Source organism: Propithecus coquereli, unplaced genomic scaffold (assembly GCF_000956105.1).
Source record: "Propithecus coquereli isolate 6110/MARCELLA unplaced genomic scaffold, Pcoq_1.0 Scaffold425, whole genome shotgun sequence".
NCBI lineage: Eukaryota > Metazoa > Chordata > Mammalia > Primates > Indriidae > Propithecus > Propithecus coquereli.
The window spans coordinates 539747-563504 of record NW_012150008.1 but is presented as its reverse complement, the minus strand read 5'-3'; the positions used below and the strand labels follow the sequence as shown (position 1 = coordinate 563504).

The following is a 23758-nucleotide window of genomic DNA, read 5'->3' as shown; positions in this document are numbered from 1 at the left end:
AGGGCTATCTCCATCTACTGCTGTAAACCGTGAAAGGTGGTTGGCTCTATCTTACCCACTACAGCTTGTGTATTTAGCACATGATGTGTAGACACATTACGATTCCTTCTCTTTCCTCCCTCCTTCCTTTACTGGAAAAAAAATTTCCGGAATTATTAGCATTTGGAAAAATAGGCACAAAAATCTCATCTTAAAAAAAAAAAAAGAAAACCTGTTTGCTTGACCCAAACAGTCAAGAAAATGATAATGCTGTTCACTGCTCCACCACAACCCTCACAGATCTTTTCCCATCTTTGGGACTCAATTCTTGTTTTGAGAGATGAGATCCCTGAAAATCAGGGGTTTTAGTATTATGTGGGGCATTTTGAAACAGCCAAATTTGCATTTAGCTCTTGAATTTGAAATAACTGTTGAAACTGCCCAACTTTCCAGTGAGTGTATCTTTTGAAAAAAAATTGTCTCTGGAGCAAAGCGAGGCCAGATATCAAGGCATTTATCTTCCTTAACGTGGCAAAATGACCTTAGACCTGCAAAGTCATGAAGAGAAGTGCTGAAATACATTAGAAGCCAGGCCTGGAATTAGTCTGGGAATGGTCTTTCCACGTCATCCTTACAGTTAACCCAGCAATGCCCAGGAAAGCTAACTGTAACAGGCTGAGTCCCCAGAGCTTTTCCTGTTTACTGAACTTTCATGTGCCTCGATGCATTGAGTGTTGCAGATGGGTGGATGTTTTCCTCCTCATCTTACCCCTGAGGAAAGTGAGGCTCAGCTTGGAGATAAGGAAAACTGAGAACTGGCTGTGGCCTTTAGAGACACAACACTTGAGACATATTTAAGAATGTCGCTTACTCTTAATGGAAGTCATTTAAGAGGCACAGCTGTTAGAACAGAAAACACAAATATTGGCACAGAGAGCGTGCAGTTGTATTTCCTTGCTTCAAAATGGGCGAGAGGCTTTATAGCCTGATCATTTTAATTTCAATAAGGAAATTTTTCATTTTCTTGGAATGTGGGATTTTCATGTCTACTTTCCCAAATGCTAATTCAGAAAACTAACTTAGAATTGTGCGTCGAATTCTATCACAGCTGTTACTGTCAGAGGAAAGAAACTTTATGAGTTTTCACAGACCCAAGGCCAGAGATCCAGAGATTCTGGAAAACCAGTACCCATGGATTTTAGTGTATTTGAAAAGCTGACACTGAACACGGGCTATATCCTATTCAGAGAAGAGCTAACACAACAAGCCTGAGACTGCTGTCCTTAGAAAGGCCTGCTTTCAAGGTTGGTCCCTGGGGCTCTGGGAACGTGGAAGCTAAAATAATTTCAACAGTGTATAAAACTTATCCTAGGTGGTAAGAATGGCTCACTGTGTCCAAACTGCTCGTACAAACAATTTGGTTTATGCTGAACACCTGCTTTCCTTCTGCAAGTCTGGAGTTTTGACACGTGTTAGGCAGAGTGTGCCTGTGTGCCACTCCCCGTAAAAACCCTGGATACTGTGTCTCTAATGAGCTTCCCTGGTAGAAGCTCACATGTGTTGTCACAACTCGTTGCCAGAGGAATTTAGGGCATCTTGTATGACTTTATTGGTAGAGGGCGCCTGGGAGCTTTAGCCTGGTTTCCTCCAAGCTTCGCTGCCATGTGCCTTTCCCTTTGCTGATTTTGTTTTGTGTCCTTGCACTCGCCATAGCTGCGAGTGCCACTTAATGCTGATGTGACTCATTCTGATAAGTCACTGAATCTTGGATGTGGTCTTGGGGCTTCCTGACACGTGTCGCCATGGCTAATGAATAAAATCTGAAGGTTCCATATGTGTGATAGGTTTTAGTAAGCGTTGTTAAGTTAGCTGCCACAAAAGGATTCCTCACTGCGTCTGGATTTCTCTCCAGCATGTATCCTCTGATGTACTTTAAGGGATGGACTAGACTAAAGGCTTTCAGACATTCCTTACACTCGTAGGGTGTCTTGATGCGGTGGATCTGCTGATACATAGTCAGCAAGGAGCCATATCTGAAGGTATCCCCACATTCCTTACATTTATAGGGATTTCCCCAGTGTGAGTTCTCTGATGGAGGCTGAGGGAAGAGCTGTACCTGAAAGTCTTGCCACAGTCACTGCATTTATAGGGTTTCTCTTCTGTACAGATTTTGTGATGTTCCACGAGGAACAACCTGTACTGGAAGGGTTTTCTACAGTTAGGCACTCAAAGGGGTTCTTGCCTGTGTGAGTTCTCTGATGGAGAGTACAGGATGAGGCCCAGCTGAAGGCCTTTCTGCACTCACTGCACTCATAAGGTTTCTCCCCGGTTAGAGCCTCTAGTGTTGACCAAAGAATGGTTGCTAAAGGACTTCCCACACTCATCACACCAGAATGGCTTCTTGCCCGTCTGAATTCTCTGATGGGAGATGAGGGCTGAGCATCTGCTGAAGGATTTCCTACACTCATTACAGAGAAAAAGTTTCTCCTCGCTGTGGGCCTTCTGGTGTTACCTGAAGGAGGAGCTCTACCTGAAGGCTTTGGCACAGTCCTCACGTTTGTCTGGTCTCCAGAATGAATCCTCTGATGCTGAAATGAGTTGCCCTCTGGCTGAAGGCCCTTGTACACTCACCATATGTACAGGGTCTCCCCTGTGTGCATTCGCTGGTGCTGAGTAAAGGAAGACTTGGGGCTGGAGGCCCTCTCACCCTCAGGGCACCTGTAGCCTTTCTTTGTGAAGTCACCCCAAGATTTCACTGGGATTGGTATTTCTGGGTAGCCATCACCTCTGCGGGTCTTTATGAAGTTCATGTCCCAAAGTCCTTCCTGTTGGGGCCTACTTTAGGGGGTAACTCTTCAGAGATGTTATGCTTTGAAGGGATTCTGTTCTGGTGTCTTAGTCTGAAAGAAAGTTTTCAAAAATGCAAATTCCCTTAAGATACGACATAAGACACTGACAATGAGAAGGCTTCTTAATTACCAGCTGCGATGGTCAGTCTTATGTATCAACTTGGTTGGGCTCTGGTGCCCAGTGATCCAATCGAACACTCATCCAGGTCGTGCTGGGAAGATATTTTATAGGTGTGGTTAACATCTGCAACCAAGTGACTCTAAGTAAATAAGATTATCCTTAATAACATGGGTGGGCCTCATCCAATCAGTCAAAAGCGTTAAGAGCAAAAACTGATGTATCCCAGAGAAGAAGAAATACTGCCTCAAGAATATGAAATCAACTCCTGCCTGAGTTTCCAGCCTGCTAGCCAGCTACATATCTTGAACTTGCCAGCCCTGCAACTGTGTGAGCCATTTCTTGAAATAAATCTGGTAATATATAAAGCTTACTGGTTCTGTTCTCTGGAGAATCTTGACTGATGCACCAGCTCTCTGGCGAGGCTGGACATACGGGTCCAGGCTGGGAAAGGGGAAGGCACACAGAGATTATAAAATCTGGGAAAGAAGGGTTGGTCCACAGAGGGGAAAACGATAAGGATGAGTCCAGTTAGAGGATGAGAACTTGATAAAGCCAGACAGGAAAATAAGTTCAACAGATCAGAGTATTAGGGCCCAGGAAGTCCATATGGGCCAAGATGGGCCCTCACTAACTCATGGTTAGATTTCAGAGGACTTGAATTGCTTGGATGTTCAACTTTGGGCAGTTATGACTCATCAGTGAGTCATGAAACCAGTTTGGAGTCAGGTTTCTCAATTGTGACACCACAGACATTTTAGGCAAGGTAGTCTTTGCTGTGGGGGGCTGTCTTTGGCACTGTAGGATGTTGAGAAGCACCCCTGGCTTCTGCTTGATAGATGTCGGTAGCAATCCTTCCAGCCGTGACAACCAAAACTGTCTCCGGACATTGCCACCTGTTCCCTGAGGGGCAGTCAGTCCAGTTGAGACCACTGCTTTGGTGAGTTGTGACAATTTTTTTTAATGAAATAGAATGGATTTGAATAGGAAATATCAGAATTTGATGTGTGTAATGAGGATAAGTATTGTTTTGTAAAATTTTGGTTCCAGTTATACGAGGCATCTATTTTCTACCTCCTGGGAAGTAAAATGCACTTTTTTTACCACAGGATGTGGTAAAACTTGTCAGACAAGTTTAAAGAACTCTGACGTAAGGGCAGTCAACTCTGTCACAAGGATGGAGAGAGACTCGGAGACAGAGAGGCAGAGCGAGAAAAATGGAGAAAGAAACGAGACCGAGTTGAGCTGAGATGTCCATGGTGGGCACCCCTCCAAGTACCCCACATGATGGAATTCTTGCCAACCCTGTCAGCCTTATCTGGCACCCCTCCCCGCCTCTTCCACACACCCCAGCCACATACTGGCTCATAACCAGTGTTCAGTAGGTTATCACCTGATGGGCACCTAGGTTTGGCCAATAGAAAAGTTCCATCCCCTGGCCTCAGCAACTGGCTCAGAGAAACAAAAAGTTCTGAGACATATGCTAGAAATGCTGGAAAAAAAGAATTTTGTACCCTGCAGGGACTTCTGGCTGAGAACATCATTGAAGGCTAGAGCTGCCAGAAGTAGAGAGAACTAGCTTGGAGTGAAGCCAACAGAGGAGAAAATAGAGCCATAAAATAGGGCAAGAGCCTGTAAGAAAGAGGAGTAAGACCAGAAAATATCCCTTGAGCTCCTGGATCCAGCCATGCCTGAAACCCCAGTCACCCCTTAACTTTTCCATTATGTCCATCCAGCTAGGTGTAAGCTTGAGGGGAATGAGGGTCAAAGGCCTGAGGATGGGGGGATGCATCCCATCTCAGGAAAGTGCTAATATCCCTGATACCCCTTGGCTTTCACACAGTGAGGTGGGATCTGAGTGGACAGGAGAGTCACTGTCTTTACCTAGTGAGACGGTTCCTGTAGTTCTCCAGCATGATGTCCTAGTACAGGGTCTTCCAGCCAGTTCTCAGTTGCCCCCACTCCTCCTGGGAGACATTCAGTGTCATATCCTGGAATGTGAGCAGTTCCTGAAATGTCAATTCATGGCATAACCAGCCCCTAAAGTAGCTATGTGGAAAGGTGGCCTGGGTTGGGGGAAGGAGTCAAAACAGAAGGTTAGGCTGGGTTCAGGATTGACCTGAGCATGGGCCAGGTTGCACATGGTGGTCCAAGGGTTAGCAGAGCTCATGAACCCATGGAATCTGTTTGTCCCTGCCCCACGCCCATGGGATTCTATAGAAAAATCATGATGAATTCAATCTGATCAAGATTTACTGAGCACCTACTTATACCAGCCACCTTTCTAGGCACTGGACATACATAAAAAAAAACAAAACACCTCTGCCCTGTGAAACCCACATTCTAGTGGGAAGATAGTGACAACAAACAAATGAATATTTAAAACACAGGGTATTAGGTGGTGCCAAGGACTACAGAGAACTAGTAGCCAGGGGATGAGGAATGTAGGAGGGAGACTAAATTCTAAATACCACTAAAGTATGATAGAATGCACACCTCATAGGGTTGTTGGTGATGATTCAACAATTTAATACAAGTGAAGCACTTAGAACTGTTAGCATGTGTGGTGCACACAGGAAGTGCTCAACAAACATTCCCTCTTGTGGAGGTTTTAAAATATAGCCACAAAATTGATACTCCTTTCTTCAAGAGGTTGAGCCCTATTCCCCTCCTTTGAGTGTTGGTTATACTTAGTGACTCACTTCTAGCAAATGAGATGAAGTGATAGCGTGTCTCCTCCTTGCTGTCTCTCGGATCGCTCTCGGGGAAGCCAGCTGCCATGTTATGAGGATGCTCAAGCAGCCCTCTGGAGAGGCCACATGGGGAGAAACTGAGGCCTCCTGCCAACAGCCATGGAGTGAGCCACCTTGGAAGTAGATCTTCCAGACCCAGTCAAGCCTTCAGATGACTGCAGCCTCATGGCAGACTCTAAGTCAGAACCAGCTGTGTGACCTTGTGCAAGTTCTGTGACCTCACTCTCCTCATTTGAAAAGTGAGGATCAGAACACAATCTATCTGTAGAACAGTGGTGAGCATAACACAAGCTAGTTAATGCAGTAGATGGTGTTAAAGGCCCTGAAGTCTTCATGTCCCTGTATCCATGCCCTTGGCCCTGTATCTCTGCAGTGGCCTCGCACCCTGGGTTCGGTGTGCTTCCCCACCTCTTGACTTTGAGTTCGGACACATGACTTGTGTGGGCTAATGGAATGAAGTGGGAAGTGAGGAGCATTACATCAGTTAATACTCAAGGAAACTGAGGTACAGAGAGATTAAGCAACCTGCCTTAGGGCACACAGCTAGGAAGAGCAGAGATGGAATTAGAACCCACTCATTCATTCCACAAGAACTGACAGTGCCTACTGGGTGCCTGGAACTGTTCTCGGTACTGGAGATACAGCGGTGAAGAAAAGAGACAGGAAAAATCCTTGCCCTGCACTTCTTTCTAGTGAGTATAGAGTATAGACTTCACGCTCTGAACCGCTTTGCCTACAATCTCCAGTTTGCACTGCAGGGCGTGTCAGACACACACGCACACACACTCTCGGGATCAACAAAATCAGAGATGCAGCAAAACACGTGTACTGACAAAAACATGCATCACCCAATGATGGTCACATATCGCCATGACCTCACACAGACGTGAACACCAGTACAAACTCATCACATGACTAGGCTCTGTCGATACTTGACAGATACACCCAATGTCACATGGCACGCAGGCACTGGTCACAAAATTATACACAAATAAATGCAGCCCTTGGGAGACAACTTCGCACACACACACACAAAATCCCATCTAAACGCTCACATCAAGTCACCCCTCTGCCCCACTCCCCTTTGTAGGTGGAAGAGCAGGCGCGTGCCTGCATAGGCAGAAACACTTCATTCACAAGCAAGATCTTGCAGTGTAAGACAACGGGACAGCGACCCCGTGGCTACAGACACACCTGCAGAGGAACACACATTCGTACACGACTCCCCCACAGAGCTCAGAAACAGAAGCGTGCAATGAGCTTCCAAACCACTCATTTCCTTATTCACCAGCCCCACGCAGAAACACACAACAACAGACGCACAAAATGAGACGCCAGATCACAACCACATGTAAACTAAAGGACACACACGACGTGCCCTCACGCCACACGAATTTCTGCTCAGTCACAGACAGACCAACACAACACTCAGATAATCACATATCCAAGTCCCCTTCAGACAGTCACACAGGGACACACAAACTCACAAACTATGCACCCTCATCACACACAAAGTTCCACTCACTCATGGACACACAAAGTCACACTGGGAAAAGGACACACAAACACACTCCCCCAGCATCACATCCACAATATCATGAATTAAGTCATTCATATTCCCGCTTTAATCACACTGACACACGAGTCACACTAACGCAATCACACCCTGGCAGCAAAATGCCGCACACACCCGACACCATCACACACAGCCAGTCACGCTCACGACGTACAAGCACACCGAGCCTCTCCAGCCAGCTGGCTCCGCACAGACCCCTCCGCCGCTTCGTTCACACAGACCCGTTCGCCCCACACGCCCTCTCTGGAGCAAACACCCCTCAACACATCGCTCTCACCTGCACACCTGCCGTAACGCTCCCCCTGCTCGCACCTGCGCGCCCTCGCGCACATTCCCCCACGTGCGCCGCCGCACACGCTCTCACACGCGCGTTTGCTCACACACACACGCGCCCCCACACCCGATCACGTGTACGGACACACGCTCGCCTGTACACACTCACGCCCCGCACACACACGCACAGCCACTTCCCGCCGGCTCGCCCAGCGACGCACGGATTTCCCGCGCAAACCGGGCCAGAAGCGCAGGCGCGCTCGCGGCGCCTGGGCGCCAGGACCTCTGGGAGTTGTAGTCCGGAGACGGATGCGCAGGCGCACTACCTCCCGGCACCGGACTCCGCCGCCCGGAGTGAACGCCCTGCTCAAGTCCTCGTCTCACTCTGCGGAGTCACACAAGGAGGTGATTCCAAGTGATCATAAGGACTCTGAAGGCGACTGCACGGATACGCGAGAGACGGGGCGTGCGAAAGAGGGGGAGGGGGATGCCTCCTACAGAAGGGGTCAGGAAAGGTCTTTCCAAAGAGGACACTTGGACGACACTCAATCGGGAAGAGGCAGCTGCGCCCGGCTTTGGGGAGGGGTGTCCCAGGCTGAGGGGAGAGGAGAGCAGGGGCCCTGAAGCGGGGAACAGATCAGTGCGTGTGCGGAAGGGCGGTGAGGCCGCATGGCCGGGGATAAAGGATGCGGGAGGATCCGCTGCAGGCCCCGCCCCCACGCCGCGGCGGGAGGTCTTTGCGATCTGATTGACGCGTGTAACAGAACCGTGGCTTCTGGGCGGAGGGTGGGTTTTGGAAGAGTTAAGGGAGGGAGACCGGAGGGAGGCTGTCGCCATGGTCCAGGCCAGAGATGATGGTGTACTGGGTCAGGATTATGGCCACGGGATGGTGTGAAGTGAATGGATTTGGAATACACGTCGGGGGTGGAACTGGCAAGACCCATGGACAAACATACGGGCTGAGAAGGGGGGCGGGGAAAGGCGAGGAAAGAGAGAAATCAATATGCCTGCTTAGGTTTTGCCCAGAGTGATTGATGGGTGTCAATGCTGCTAACAGGTGGAACGTCACAGGTATGGAGGAGAAGTAAAGAGCTGTATTTTGGAATTGTTAAGTTTGAAATGCCTGCTATATATTCACTCAACACGATTCAACAACAGTTTATTCATTCACTAAACAATTCTTTATTCGGCCACTATTATGCGCAGACACAGTGTTTGATCCTGGGAGAACTGTGTGCTGCTGGGGGAGGCTGGTTCTAGCTCACAAGGGGCGATCGTCAACCTATTCAGGAATGTCCGAAGTAGGTTAAACCACTGGCAGCTTGACATCAGCCATCGGAGAATATTTACACGGTGGAAATTGGCAAATGCTAAAATTTTTTTGCAGTTGGCTAGTTTAGCGGCACAACACTGGATAATGGTAAACAAGCAGACGTAATTCCTACCGTCATTTGTTCATTCTGGCATTGCGGAGAGATTTTAAACAAATAATTGCACCAATTCATTAAAATTGCAATGCATGACTTGGAGAAATGAGAGTGCTGAGAGAAAGAATAAAAGGGAAAATGACCTACGTTTGTCAGCACGTGATCGGCAAGTACATTTGAGCCGTGGTCTGAAGGCTGAGGAGCACATTTTAACACGGGAAATCAGGTTGTTTTATTGATGGGTGTCACAGTTTGATCGGCAGCGTCTTTTTCTTGGTGGAATGCAAAATAATGGAGCAGCTTCCAATCAACAGTGGTTTAGATTCAGCAGCATGTATTTATCTGATTAGGGAAGGGATGTTTGGATGAGGTGTGTGGAGCCCGTAGATCCCACGTAGGTGTTGCAGAAATGACTGGGGAAGCGAATGGGAAACCACCAAATGGTCAGGGATCCCATCCGCATCACCCTAGTTTACACCAGAACATCTCTCGTTTTCGTTTCTTGTTGTTCTGCTTGACATTTGTTGTTTGGAAAAATATATATTGAACACCTGGTGTGTGCCAGACACTATGCTATGCACAGGGGATACAGCATTGAGGAAAGCAGACCCCTGCCCTCACGGAGATTATATATTCAGAGTAAGCAGGGTGACTGGGGCAGAGCAAAGAAACAGAATAATTTAGGTAACTTCAGAAGGGTGGTAAATGCAATGGAGTTAATAAAACAGGATGAGGGGGTTGAGAGTGAGCTGAAGGGGACCTGCTTTAGGTGGGAGGGCCAACAAAGGTCTCTCTGAGGAGGTGACATGGGAGCTGAAACCTGCAGCGTGAGAAGGAGCTGGCCACTCAGGGACCTGCAGGACACACCAAGCATCCGGGTGCTTTTTTATCTTGGAGTGGGCCTCAGGGACTTATGGGAGTGACAGCCCATCACCTTTGCCATATTCTGTTGCCTGAAGACAAATTGCAGCTTCTTCCTACACTCAAGTGGAGGGGGTTATGCAAGGATATGAGCAATTGGTGGTTGCCTTTGGGTGTGTCTGCCACACCCCAGTGTTTACCAAGACTTGTCTAATCTAGTTGGCTGGTCACACGCCCCTTTCCTCTCTGTGTGGCCAATTTATGTCTCTTCCAAGGGTTGTGCCTTTGATCAACAGATGTTCCCATACAGAGGGGTACTGTTTATCCCTCAAGGATATGTTGATAGCACCACAACCAACTCCTAAAACTTCCAGAAAAATGTCTCAATAAGGTAAGATTTTTTAAAGCCCTAGAGACAATACAATCTCTACCATTAAAAAATAGAATCCTGGGTGGTTCTGGAGTAAAAATACCAAGCCTTTCTCAACCCTCTTAACTTTGGGTAAATTGCCTAACCAACTTACCTAAATTTTATTTTCCTTATCTGCAAAGCGAGGAGAATTGTAACTACCTCACAGAGGTGTTTTGAATATCAGAGATAATGTATGTAAAGTGATAATGTATGTAAATTTTTAGTGCTGCTCAACCTTAGTACAGGTGGCCTGGGGACAAAGGAAGAATTGGAGGCATGATGGTAGGAGGGAATAAAAAGGCAAATGGTGGCTCATCAAGAGATCAGATGTGAAGAAGTGATAAAAATTAGTAAATAACATTCTCTCCCTTCTGGAATTTCATCTGGGCACCCAGCTAGAGACATTTCCCAGCCTCCTTTGCAGGTCAGCATGACCATGTGACTAGGCTCTGGCCAAGGGGATGTTAGCAGAACTGAAGTGTACAACTTCCGGGTCACACTTCAAAGCATGTTGCTTGCCCTCCATTTCCTTTATCCCTTTTCCTGCAGCTGGATTGCAAATGAGGTCCCCGTGACGCAACTCCTACCGCATGAATAAGGACGACTTAGGGTGTGGTCGAGCAAAGAGATAGAAGGACCCTGCTCTCTAGATGACTGTGGTGCAGAGACACCCAGGATCACCTTCAGACACAAATGTTCACACAAAAAAGAAACAAGCCTTCTCTATCATTTAAGCCACTGTTACTTGGTCTCTGTTAAAGCAGCTAAATCAAAAATGCAACTAATACAATGCTTGCCATCAGAGAAACATTATAGAAACACAAAAGTACCCTTGATGTTCCCTTAGGAAGTAGCCACATGCAGCCCACAAACCATCTCTCTGCAAGTCCACTGTGGCCTATTTTTCTTCTGGAATAGATACTGCTTCTTCTGATGAAGTCTCTGGCCTGAATTTAGGACAGATATTAGATGAAAAATGTGTACCACCAAACATGAGAATCACACGTTGAACAGGGCAAGGCATGTCCACTTGGGAGAGGCCTGGAAACTGAGGCAAGCTGACAGGAGGGCCTCCTATTGGATTCGCACTCCAGAGCATAGGGTTCTTGAGTGGGTTCTTGGGTGGAATGACCCACACTATTTAAATTATTCATCCCCTCTCTATCTTTCCCTGTGTACATATAGTGCTATTTGACTAAATTAGGTGCACGTTGGATGTTTCCATTTTATCCAAACATCCACGGGGGACCACCTGCATGTCTCATTGTTATCTAACTTTGTTGACAAGTTTGTTTGGCTACAGGTGTGTTTCTGGGGGTCTCTGGAGGCATTAACGCCTCCACCATGACCACAAGAAAAATCCTAGGAAGGTGGATTTCTGGGTCCCTCCCCCGTGCAGATGCCAGGTCGTAAGATGGTGCCTAAAGATAGAGCTTCCGCAGAGCTTGCCGCATGTCCTTGTTCCTCAGCCTGTAGATAAGTGGATTCAGTGTGGGTATGAGGATGGAGTAGAAGACAGCAGCCAAGCGCCCCTCCAGAGGGGATTAGCAGGTGGTGGGCCGCATGTAGGCACAGCTGCCGGTGCCGTAAAACAGGAGCACTGTGGCCAGGTGGGAAGAACATGTGGAGAAGGCCTTCCAGCGGCCGGCGGCTGAATGGATCTGAACCACCGTGGTGAAGATGCAGATATACGAGAGGACAGTGATGACAAAGCAGCTCATGATGACACAGCCGCTGGCTGCAAATCCAGCAGCCTCGTGGGCATCCACGTTGGCACACGCTAGGTGCATGAGCAGGGAGATGTCGCAGAAGAAGTGGTCGATCACATTGGGGCCACAGAAGGACAGGGAGAAGGTGTTGGCTGTGTGGAAGGTGGAGAAGAGGAGCCCACTGCCCCAGGACACCACCACCAGGGAGACACATGGCTGTCCCATACACCAGGGGCCTGTAGATGGCCAGACAGCGATCATAAGCCATGGAGGTGATGAGAAAACATTCCGTGGACCCAAGGCAGACAAAGGCAAAGAGCTGGGATGCACATGCAGGGAGGGAAATCTCCCCAGAGCCCACCATGGTGGCCACCACGGCCCGGGGCAGGGTGGTGGATACGGAGCAGATATCCACCAGGGAGAGGCGTTTGAGGAAGTACATGGGAGTGTGCAGGCAAGTGTCGAGTGTCACTGCGGCCACGATGAAGATGTTCCCCCAAACCGCAGCCAGGTAGATGAGGAGGAAGGCGGCCACACTCAGCAGCTGTAACTCAGGATCAGCCGAGAAGCCCCAGAGGATGAATACAGACACCGCCGTGAGATTGGTCATGTTCTGCCTTTGGAACATCTGAACTGGAGAGGATGCTCAAGAAGTGGTGCGCGAGGAGAGTAATGCAACAACAAGTCCTTACGAGGGAAAGGTGAAAACGCAGGGTGAGCTGAGTCTGGGAAGGGTGCTGAAATATTTCTTCATTGAACACCCAGGCATCGTTTGTCTCCCCTTGGGATCACCTACAGGGCCCCGCAGATACACAAGTCAGGGGATCTGGCTGAGTGTAACGCAATAGGAACTGGGATTGCGAAGAAACGAGTGTTCTGTCTAAATGAAGCAGCTGCTCTAGGCTCTTGTGCACTGTTGTTGGTGAACGAAGTATTGCCAGATTCTCTGATATTTTTCAAAATAAGCCAGAATTCCACATTTTTAAATGTGAAAACTCCTGACCTTTACATATTGGCAGTTAATTTAAATTTATAATACTGTGTATATCGAAGGGGCCCCTAGTTTAATACTTTGGATCTTACCGTGCATATTGCTACATAACTCTATAACGTCTTAATTAGAGTTTGCAACTCAAGGTCTTCTAATGATCTGTTTCCCCCCATGGACTGTGAGCCCCCGAGTGCAGGGACTGTTTCTTACTCATCTCTTTATTTCCTAGCATCTCGCGTAGGAGCAGTGCAAGAAAGCATTGCTTACGAATATTTTTGCAACCACATGGCCTGGGCCTGGGCTCTGTGTGACCTTGGATAAATACCTTGATCTCCCCAATCCTCAGTTTCCTCCTCTGTAAAATAGTCACTTGAAGTAATGAAGGCGACATGCCTAAAACACGACTAAGTACATGGCAAACTTTCATTAAATGTTGGCATTACTGCTATTAGGCTCTTTGTAAATATGTGTTTTTTTTCACTCTTTCCATTATTGTCCATGGACTGCTGGGATTATGTAACAAAATATGCATGAACATACATTTTTTTAACTCTTGATGCAAAGTATTACTACCCTTTTTGGCCCTCCCTCCACCAGCCCCATGCCATTTTCACTTCCATTGCTTCTCTGAGAAATAGAGGAGTAGGCCCTGGCAGCGGGGAGCCGGCCTGGCACTCACAGCTGCACCTTGTTGTTCTTAGGTGGAACCTGTCCTCACTGCGAGAGGCAGAACAATGGCCCCTCCAAAGATGGGTCACCTCTTGGTCTCGGAAACCTGTGAATTTGTAACCTTTATGTGTCACACTTGATGAAGTTAAGGTTTTTAAAATAGAGAAAATATCCTAAATTATCAAAGTTTTATGGGATGAATTATGTTCCCTCAAAAAAGATATGTTGAAGTCTTCACCCCCTGTACTTCAGAATATAACCTTATTTTTTTTTTTGCTTTTTTTTTTATTTCAGCATATTATGGGGTACAGATGTTTAGGTTACGTGTGTTGCCCTTATTTTGAAATAGGGTCAATGCAGATGTAATTGGTTAAGATGAGATACTGGACTAGGATGGGCTCCTAAGGTTCTTGGCTCTGTCACCAAATGCAGTCACATTGGGGGTTAGGGCTTTAACATGTGAATTTGGGGGGGACACAATTCAATCTCTGACAGGCAGTAACACCTCTAATTTCCCATAGTCCCCTGTTTAGCTGTCCACCTTCAGCATCATCTTATCCTTAGTCCCCCTGCTAGAATGCAGTGGTCATTTGCTGTTTGTCTGCCCACCGACTGCTTCACTTTTCTATATTAACATCACCTTGATGTTCCTGTGGAGACCCTCACTTCCTGTTCCTGTGGAGACCCTCACTTCCTGTTCCTGTGGAGACCCTCACTTCCTGTTCCTGTGGAGACTCTCACTTCCTGTTCCTGTGGAGACCCTCACTTTCTGTGCTCTCAGTCATGTGTTTGGGGTGAGACTGACTTTATTACCCTTGGCACTAGGAGGGGGCTCCCATTACCTGGGCTTGACCATTCAGAGTGTACCAACCTGCAAGACACAGTGGTTAGTTTGGGGATGGACACCTGAATGGACAGGCCAGTGACATGCAATTCTTAGACTTTTGATGGTTCTACTGGCAACATGAAGCTTTCTCTAAAGTGGGTGAAGGTCATCTTAGAGCTTCGGGAGATCACCTTGACACAATGTGGCTCGCAAGCAAAGCCAACACAGGTATACAGAAGCAACAAAAGGAGAAAGATGAATTCCTGATGACATCAAGAGAGCAACTGGATCCAGCATTGTCAGAAGTCTTACAGACCATCCTTGGAACTTCATTGTTCTTAAGTAGGTTTAACTTGGATTTCTGCTCCTATAACCAAAAGGGTCCTGACTAACCATCCACCGACACAGAAAATTACCTTCAGGTCAACAACCCTACCTTTTCTCTGTTCCTACAGTGAAGCAGCCAAAAGCAACTGGAAGAAAATCACATCACTAGGGAGCTGGGAGCGGGAACTTTATAGTCCACCCCACTGGCCTTTAACGTCACAAGACATTTCCTGGGGGCCATGAGTCAGCTTCTGTAAACAATGCCTTATCCATTTGAAACGACACGTGGATGACCTCATTAATCTGGTATCATGAAGGAATAAGATGTTTTTCACAGAAAAATAACTGAAGCGTAGCCCTTTAAGACGTGGAATTTATATTTTAATGGATATTACACGTGCTTTCCTTTTTTATTTTTAAAAAGTGAACTTTAAATGGGAGCATAACCTACAGAGAAGGGAACACATTGTAAATGGCCCCCGGTTTAGACTCTTTTCCTATCCCGTACATGTCCCTTCCATTGAGAGGTGGGCCCTCCTTCCCCTTCTCTTGAATGTGTGCTGGCTTTGGGGCTGGCTTTTTTTTTTTTTTAGTCTTGCTCAGTTGCCCGGGCTAGAGTGCCGTGGTGTCAGCCTAGCTCACAGCAACCTCAGGCTCCCTGGGCTCAAGCGATCCTCCTGCCTCAGCCTCCCAGGTAGCTGGGACTACAGGCATACGCCACCATGCCCAGCTAATTCTTTCTATATATATTTTTTAGTTGTCCAGATAATTTCTTTCTATTTTTAGTAGAGACGGGGTCTCGCTCTTGCTCAGGCTGGTCTCGAACTCCTGACCTTGAGTGATCCACCCGCCTCAGCCTCCCACAGTGCTAGGATTACAGGCGTGAGCCACCGCGCCAGGCCTGGGGCTGGCTTTGACCATGGGACATAACACAAGTGATGTTCTGGGACTTCTGAGTCCATTTCTTCAGGGGATTGGCAGCTTCTACTTTCTGCCTCTCGGAACCCAGCCGCCACGCTCTGAGAAGCCCAAGCCACGTGGAGAGGCTGTGCGGAGGAGACCCAGCTGCTCTGGTGCGTTGCTCCAGCTGAAACGCCCAGCCGACAGCCACCTCGACTGCCAGCCATCTGCGTGCACCTCTTGCGCGCCAAAGAAGAGCCACATTGAGCCCAGCCAACCAGGGACTTGTGAAATATAGTAATATGGCCGTTTTTAAAAAAATTACCATAGTTATCATTTGTAACTGTACAGTTCAGTAGCATTAAGTATATTCACCACCATCCATCTCCAGAACTTTTTTCACCTTGCAAAACTGAAACTGCACCCCTTAAACAATAACTCCCCATTGCTCCTTCCCCAGCCTCGACAACCACCATTCTGCTTTCTGTCTCTATGTACTTGACTATTCTAGGTACTCATTTAAGAGGAATGATGCAGTATTTGTCCTTTTGTGACTGGCTTAGTTCACTTAGCGCACTGTCCTCAGGGATCGCCGTGCTGTAGCATGTGCAGAATTTCCTTAGTTTTTAGGGCTCAATAGTGTTCTGTTGTATGTACGTATCACGTTTCGTTTATTCATTCCTCCACTGACGGACAGCTGGGCGGCTTCTGCCATTCGGCCGTCGTGAATAATGCCGCAATGAACGTGGCTGTGCAAAGGTGATGGCCTTCGAGGCCCTGCTTTCAGTTCTTTTGGTTCTACACCCAGAAGTGGAATCGCTGCATCATATTGTAATTCGATTTTGAATTTTTTGAGGAACTGCCATACTGTTTCCCACAATGGCTGTATCATTTTACATTCCCACTAACAGTACACGAGGAAGACGGGTTCCAGTTTCTCCACAATCACCCACATGTGTTATTCTCTGTATTTTTTTATAAGAGCCATGCTAGTGGGTGTGAGGGATGTCTCATTACGGTTTCGGTTTGCATTTCCCTAAACAACAGTGGATGTCGCTAGCCAACAAGTTTTGGGGTCCTCTGCTACTCAGCAAAGATAATCGAAACAAAGCTTAATACTTTTTTACAGACTGAAAGTCCTCATCCTCAGCACCCTGATCAAGAAACAAAACATTCCCCTTCTCCGGAAAACTCCCTCATGTGCCTTCCCGACCTCTGCCCCTTCCCAAGGGTAACGGCAACATCACGGCTGAGATCTGGCATGGCGGTAGTGCTCGGAGGCACTGCCAGCTCCTACGCACACGTCCCGTTCTCTGTACCCTTCCCCTGGCCTCCGCCGAGGCGGGTCCACTCATCGGCTATTAATTCGTTCAACATTTGTTGAACAGCTTGGATGGGCCAGGCCCAGTCCTCAGGACAGACAAGTGTGGGGGAACCAGATCAACACACCTTTGCCCTTGGTGCTTGCTATCCACGGAGGGCGACAGCCGCGCATCAAAACCAAATACAAATATGTCACAAAACCAGAGACACCAGGGGGAACTATGGAATGCCATGAGGTCGCAAACAGGGCTCTGCGCCGAGCCTGACAGTGAGGTCCGCGAGCGCCGCCCCGAGGAAGCGCAGCTCTGGTCTCTGCCTTCAGGGTTCTACGTTCGGCAGACGGCGGCCGGTCGCTCTCATTCGACACCCGAGTTACAGGCAACGGGGACCCCGCGGTGGACAACAGCGTCACAGCAGCTGCCCCTAGGAACCTACGTTCTCGTTAGGGAGACGGTCCGCGGGCAGACAAATAAAATAACGGTTGAGACCCATTATTCGCGATTCTGTATTTACGAATTCACCTGCTTGCTATGTGTATTTGCAACTGTAAAACCAGCGCTCCAGGCCTGATCCCGGTCATTTACAGACATGCGCAGAGCAGTGCAAAATGTGAGTCACCGACAGGCGCATTCCCAGCTGAGGCTGAACAAGGCGGCCCTCTCTGCCTGCTTGTTTCAGCTCTCATCCTGCGCCTGTGTCCTTTTGCTGTCTACTTCATGCCAGATTTTTTTCTTTTGCCTTTTTTGTGCCTTTGTTTGGTAATTTTGTTGTTTGAAATCACCCCCAAACATCGTGCAGATCTGTCTAGTGTTCCTAAGTGCTAGGAGGCCGATGTGCCTTGTGGAGAAGATGCCTGTGCTAGGTGGGCTTCGTCCGGGTGCGATATACTCTGCTGAAGCCCTGACCTCAGCGCCGGTGAATCTGCAATGCATAATTGACACGTTGACTGCCACACTAGGAAAAAAAACTTTTCCTTGAGGCCACGGTATTTTATTAGGAAATAGAATACAACTTCAAAAACAAAACGATCTTTTCTAATTTAATGAAAAATTTGTTATTTTGTCTTTGTTTTCCGTGCATGAGTTATATGCAACTTGGAAAATAGTTCTTGCAGCTCCCAAGGTAAAGAGATGTGTGAATTACATATGTTTCATGAGGCCCTGGGCTCAAAACTAGTGTGAGTTAAATGCAACTCACAGGGCAGTTAAAGTGTTAAAAGGTGTCTTTAAACAGAAACACAGGAATAAACAAGGTTCTGTATTGATCGGTTGATGAAAACGTTGCGAGCAGCCACTTATGGGAGCCCAACCCTGTATTCTGCCAGGGACAATGGCTCTGTGTTTGCTAATTCACTGTTCCCAATGACCTGAGAGAACGTAACTACTACAAATAATGAGAATGGACTGTAGGTAACATCAGGTAAACTCTATGAATATTTTTAAGCAGCATAAAGTGGCCGAGAGTGACTGGGGTGCTATGTTGGCTGGGGAGTCAGGAAAGCCCTCTCTGGGAAGCTGACATTTGAGCTGAGGCCTGAATGATGGGAAGTACCCAGCCATGGGAGGATCTAGGGGGAGAGTGTCCCAGGCAGAAGTAACAGCAGGTGCAAAGGCCCTGGTGTGGGAATAAAATTCAAGAAGCACAGAGAAGGGCACGGAGACATCAGGTGGATGTGCTGCCGTGATCACAGAGCTTGGAGAGGTGAGTCGGGACCTGATCACGAGACCTCAGAATCCATGGTAAGGAACCCGGAGTATTTTCCAGGGGCCATTTGAAGCCGCTGTGGTGGGGGGTGGGGTGTTAAGCAAGAGAACAGTGCAGTCTGCAGATTGAGTAGGAATTAGCGAAAGAACAGTGGGGTGGGGTGGAGGGAACAGCATGCACGGAGGCCCGAGGAGAGCTGGAGGACGTGAGGCTGGAGAACGGGCACAAGTCAGTCCTCGTGAAGCCTCGAGGGCCACCTCAATATGTCTGGTCTTTATCCTGAGAACTGGGGGAGCCGCCTTGGCAGAGAAAATTGAGGCCAGCAGCTGAACCTCCTCACGGCTTTTCGGGCCCATCCCCGTGACTGTTGTTTCGGGTGAGCCCTCCCCCTACTCGTCTGTCCTCGGAGGAAGGGCTGCCCCCTCTTCTCTCGAGGGCTTATTCCTCCTCCAGCATCTCGAACCCACCCCTGCTCGCCTGCCCCGAGACCTCTGTGGCAGGTAGAAGGACGCCCCCAAGGATGTCCACGCCCTGATCCCCAGAACCCGTGAATGCGCTTCGTCACCTGCCAAAGGGGAATTAAGGTTGCAGAGGGAATTCTTTTCATTTCTAACTCTTATTCCTTTGATTTCTTCTTCACACAAAAATGTAGCGATATAGGGCAGCCCTGCTTAAATCTTCCTTTCTAAGAACAATTTCTCCAATTGTAGGGACCGTCCCTGGGCAAAAATTGGCTTAAGCCCAGAGTCAGCGAAACTGGATGTGCTCTCCTTGGGGCCAGAGGACAATAGGTCCAGACACGGCCTGTTGGACAAACAGAACTATTCCTCATGACGGACAGCTTTATGACAGATAACCAAGCGCCTGGGGTCTTGCAAACAAGCCAAGGCGACTCATTGTCCTGCATACCGTAATGAGATAAAGAAGTTAAGACGCAAACATCTGCTTCCCTTGAGCAATCGTCTGGAAGGAATGACAACGTGTTTTCCTCAAGGCGCCCAAGGTAGTCACGTACCAGGAAGTAGCTGCCGGACATAGAAAAAGTATATAAATAAAACGACTGGTGCAAATCGGGCACTGCAGTCTTGCACGTCTTGTGTGTGTGTCTGTGTGTTTCTTTCTGTGTCCATCCCCCGTTCTGCAATCCGGGCCGCGACACCAATCATTTCACAGGAAGTGTGTGGCAGAGCTTTCGTTTACAAACTCTGTTTAATCGTAAAGCGGAGCGGGACCATGGTGAGTTTCTGTGGTATTCGTTTGCTTCTATTAATCCATAGCTGATCTGAAATGAGATTATTCTGGATTATCCAGGTTGGCCCGATGTGACCCCAAAGGTCCCTAAAAAGTAGTAAAAGGAGGCAGAGAGCAGCCAGAGTGATGCGAGGTGAGGAAGGCCCAGCGCCCTCTGGGAGCGCGACCCCTTTCGGACCGCGGAGTTCTGGAACCACAGGTAACAGATGCGCGCTGCTGTCGTCGGAGGCAGCGTTTGTGATTTTTGTTGCAGCCGCCACAGGAAACAACACAGGAAACCGCGTCCGCCCCCTGCGCCTGCCCCGTGTCGCCAGGCGGCGTCTCTGCCGCGTCCCGCTCCGCTTCGCCGACAGGTGGAGCCTCGTGCAGCAAAGTACGAGACAGAACGACACAGCCACGGACCGCGCCCCCAGCGGGGTCCCCGTGGCCGCGACTACCGGCCCGCGGCTCCCTCCTCCCCGCGAGGTCCTTGAGCAAAAACGTCGTGTTGTCCTTGGCGGGGGACAGGCCCCTCGGGGTGTGGTTTGGGGGCGAATGGGCGAACACCGTTCCTTGCGCGGCTGCGGTTCACTTTAATGAGAGAGGACATCAGATGCCGCCGCTCAGGGGCGGGCTACAGCCGCGCGGAAGTTCCAAAAAAAAGCTGATCAAAAGAAATAAAATCCGGCATCTCTGCAGGCTGTTGTTTGGGCAGGAAGTGGACGCGGCACGGCAGGGCGGGCCTGGGACAGGAGCGACACAGCGGCCCGGCCCCGCTCTCATCCGCCGGGCGAGGAGCGCGCAGACGCGTTTTCGAAGTGCCCGCCGACGCAAGGGGAGCCCCCTGGCGGAGACCCAGCCCCTCGCCTTCAGCTGCAGCCAGTTCCGTGTTCATTAGATCGTTACTGGATTATTGGCTCAGCTTTCGTTTGATGACGAGGTGCCAACATGAAAACAGGTTTGAAAGTCGCCAGGCAGCCCGTGTCGTGGTTCCCAGCACAGACTCCGTGGCGAGGCTGCCTGGAGCCAGACCCCAGCCCTGCCGCCCGCTGGCTGTGTGACCTCAGGCAAGTTGCTTGACCCGTCTGTGCTTTGCTTTCTTTATCTGTAACATGTAGGACTAACATGGTCCCCCTCAGGAGGTTGTCATGAGGCTTCCATAAGGTGAGCATGCGCGTACATAAAACATAATGTGTCTTTATTCGCACGGATCGCAGAGCCTCGGTGTCTCAAGACCGCGCGGGCTGGCGCTCCCCAGCTGTCCACAGCAGCCCCGAGGCCGGAGCCCCGGGTCGGGGGCTCCTTCTCCCACCGGCTCGAGCGTATCACAGAAGCGTCACCTCTGGGGTCGGGTGAGACTTTAGGAGCTGCCCCTTTGTGAGGTCTGAGCGTCCTCTGTGATGTCCCCGGCCGGGTCCCACAGCCTCCGCTTTCGTGCCCAGGGGACGCTGGCCGATGTCTGGAGACAGTTTCGGCTGCCACGGCTCGGGAGTTCGCCGCTGGCATCTGGTGAGCAGAGACCAGAGACGCAGCTGAGCGGCCTGGCGTGCACAGCGCGCCCCCCGAATGCCGCTGGCACGGAGGGAGGGAACCCTGGCTTCGGGGCCTGCTCTGGTGCCTCTGGCTGCGTCACCACGAGGACGCTCGGCACGACGGTGCCGGGGAGCGGTGGCCCGCGACAGCTGGTGGCAGCGAGACTCAGTGTCCTCCTTTCGCCTTTCCGGACGTTCCTTCTTTCCGTCTTCTATTCTTTTACGATATTTATAAATATTATTGTTTTTTTGTCTTATTGTCCCGGATATGTTCTTCAGGACATCATTTGAATAGCAGCAGTGAGAACAGACACCAAAGTGTTGGGTCCAGCCTCTCGGCGGACTGTTATCCTAGTTCTTTGGCTCCTTGCTCGGAAAAAAAATCACAAGCAGGGCTGGTGGGACAGAGTGGCCACGAGCGGGAAGCAGTTCCACGTGAGCAGCTTTTTATTATAAAATGAAACAGGCCTGTCTCCTCAAGTGGAGAGAGACAGACAGACTCACTGACTTACTGACTAATTGACTCTCTCTCCGGGAATTCTCAAGTTGTTTCCTTTTATTGGCCTATTCCGGGGAAGGGCTTTTGGTATGGGATGTTACCAAATGATTAACAGGTGTTCTCAAGGTTGTATCTGCATAAGTGAGCTCCTTCTTTAAAAGCCCTACCTGGGGGTGGGGGGTGAACCACCATGTAGATTTGCGCTAATGACATCATAATTAGCCTTAGGTTACTCCAGGTCACTTTCCAAATCCTATTGTGCCCAGGCTGGGGAATTCCCAGATTGGTAAAGGGTGCCCTCCTTCCCCAGGTGTAGCAGTTGCTCGGGATAGGATTAAGGGTGGGGCAACACCGAAAGGGGTGCCCACCCTTATCCTTCTTCTCAGGTGGGGCAATTGCTGAAGCAGTACCAAAGCAGGGGACCCTTGTCCCGAGAACGGCCAGATATGCTGTTGGATACGATTTGCTAAAATTTCGTTTTCGATTTTGCTAAAATTTTGAGGATTTTTGCGTCAATATTGATGAGGGATATTGGTCTGTGGTTTTCATTTTTTGTTGTGTCCTTTCCTGGTTTTGGTATCAAGGTGATGTTGGCTTCGCAGAATGAGTTAGGGAGGATGCCATCTTCCTCAATGTTGTGGAATAATTTCTGCAGTATAGGTGTGAGTTCTTCTTTGAATGCTTGGTAGAACTCGGAAGTGTAGCCATCTGATCCGGGACTTTTCCTTTCTGGAAGGTTTTTAATTACTGCTCCAATTTCTCTGCTTGATGTTGGTCGGTTCAGAAATTCTAATTCCTCCTGGGTGAACTCAGAGAGGCTGTATGTTTCCAGGAATTTGTCCATTTCCTCCACATTATGTAGTTTTGGGGCATATAGGTTATTGTAGTATTCGAAGATAATACTTTGTATTTCCGTGGTGTCTGTTGTGACTTCTCCTTTTTCATTTCTAATTGAGTTTATTGGAGTCCTTTCCCTTCGAGTTCTTGTCAATCCGGCAAGAGGGCTGTCAATTTTGTTTATCTTTTTGAAAAACCCATTATCATTAAGTTCGAAGAATGTTTCGATTTCTCTCTATAATTCCTCCTTTACCCAATAGTCATTCGACAATAAACTGTTTAATTTCCATGATTTTGCGAAGTGGTGTGCAACTTTGAAAACTTGCTGATTGAAAGAAACCAGATACAAAAGACCACATGCTGGAAAAATCTCGGTTTTTGAGATGTCTGTGATAGGAAGATCTAGAGACAGAAAGTAGCGCCGAACAAGAGAAGGTGAGTGGAAGGGACATGGAGAGTGGCTAATAACGAATGCAGGATTTCATTTTAGGGGGACTAGAATGTTCTGGAATTAAACATTGGGGATAGTTGCACACTCTGTGACTATGCTAAAACCACTGTATTGCATACTTAAAAAATTAGGTTATGTTGATAGTCACATAGCTCTGTAAATATAATAAGAAACCATTTGACTCTATGTTTTAAATGGGTGAACTTCATGGTATGTAAATTATATATCAATAAAGATTTTAAATATTAATAAAAATGATCCCTCTCCTCCTTCAAAAAATAACACCCATTTCTTTCCTACCAACAGCGCAAATGAGTTCCCTGTGCCCCATCCTCATCAGCAATGGTCACTGTTGATCTTTGATATTTGTCAATAGGATCAGCAAAATAAAAATAATAATAGCAGCTTTTATCTTCTGCTTACTAATCTTTGGACACCGTTCTGAGTCCTTCATCTGTATTCACTCATTTAATCCTTACAACAACCCTATAAGGTAAGTACTGTTCTTACTC

At 48.4% G+C, this 23758-nt stretch overlaps 1 protein-coding gene across 1 annotated transcript in view; it reads right to left on the bottom strand.

The window, feature by feature from the left end:
• Positions 1-23758, bottom strand: part of LOC105817798 (zinc finger protein 548-like) — a 124888-nt gene that overhangs the window by 5536 nt on the left and 95594 nt on the right. Inside the window, 3 exon segments of the mRNA XM_012653588.1 lie at positions 1871-2049; positions 2052-2201; positions 2204-2315. Of these exon segments, the coding sequence (XP_012509042.1) occupies positions 1871-2049; positions 2052-2201; positions 2204-2315 (441 nt within the window).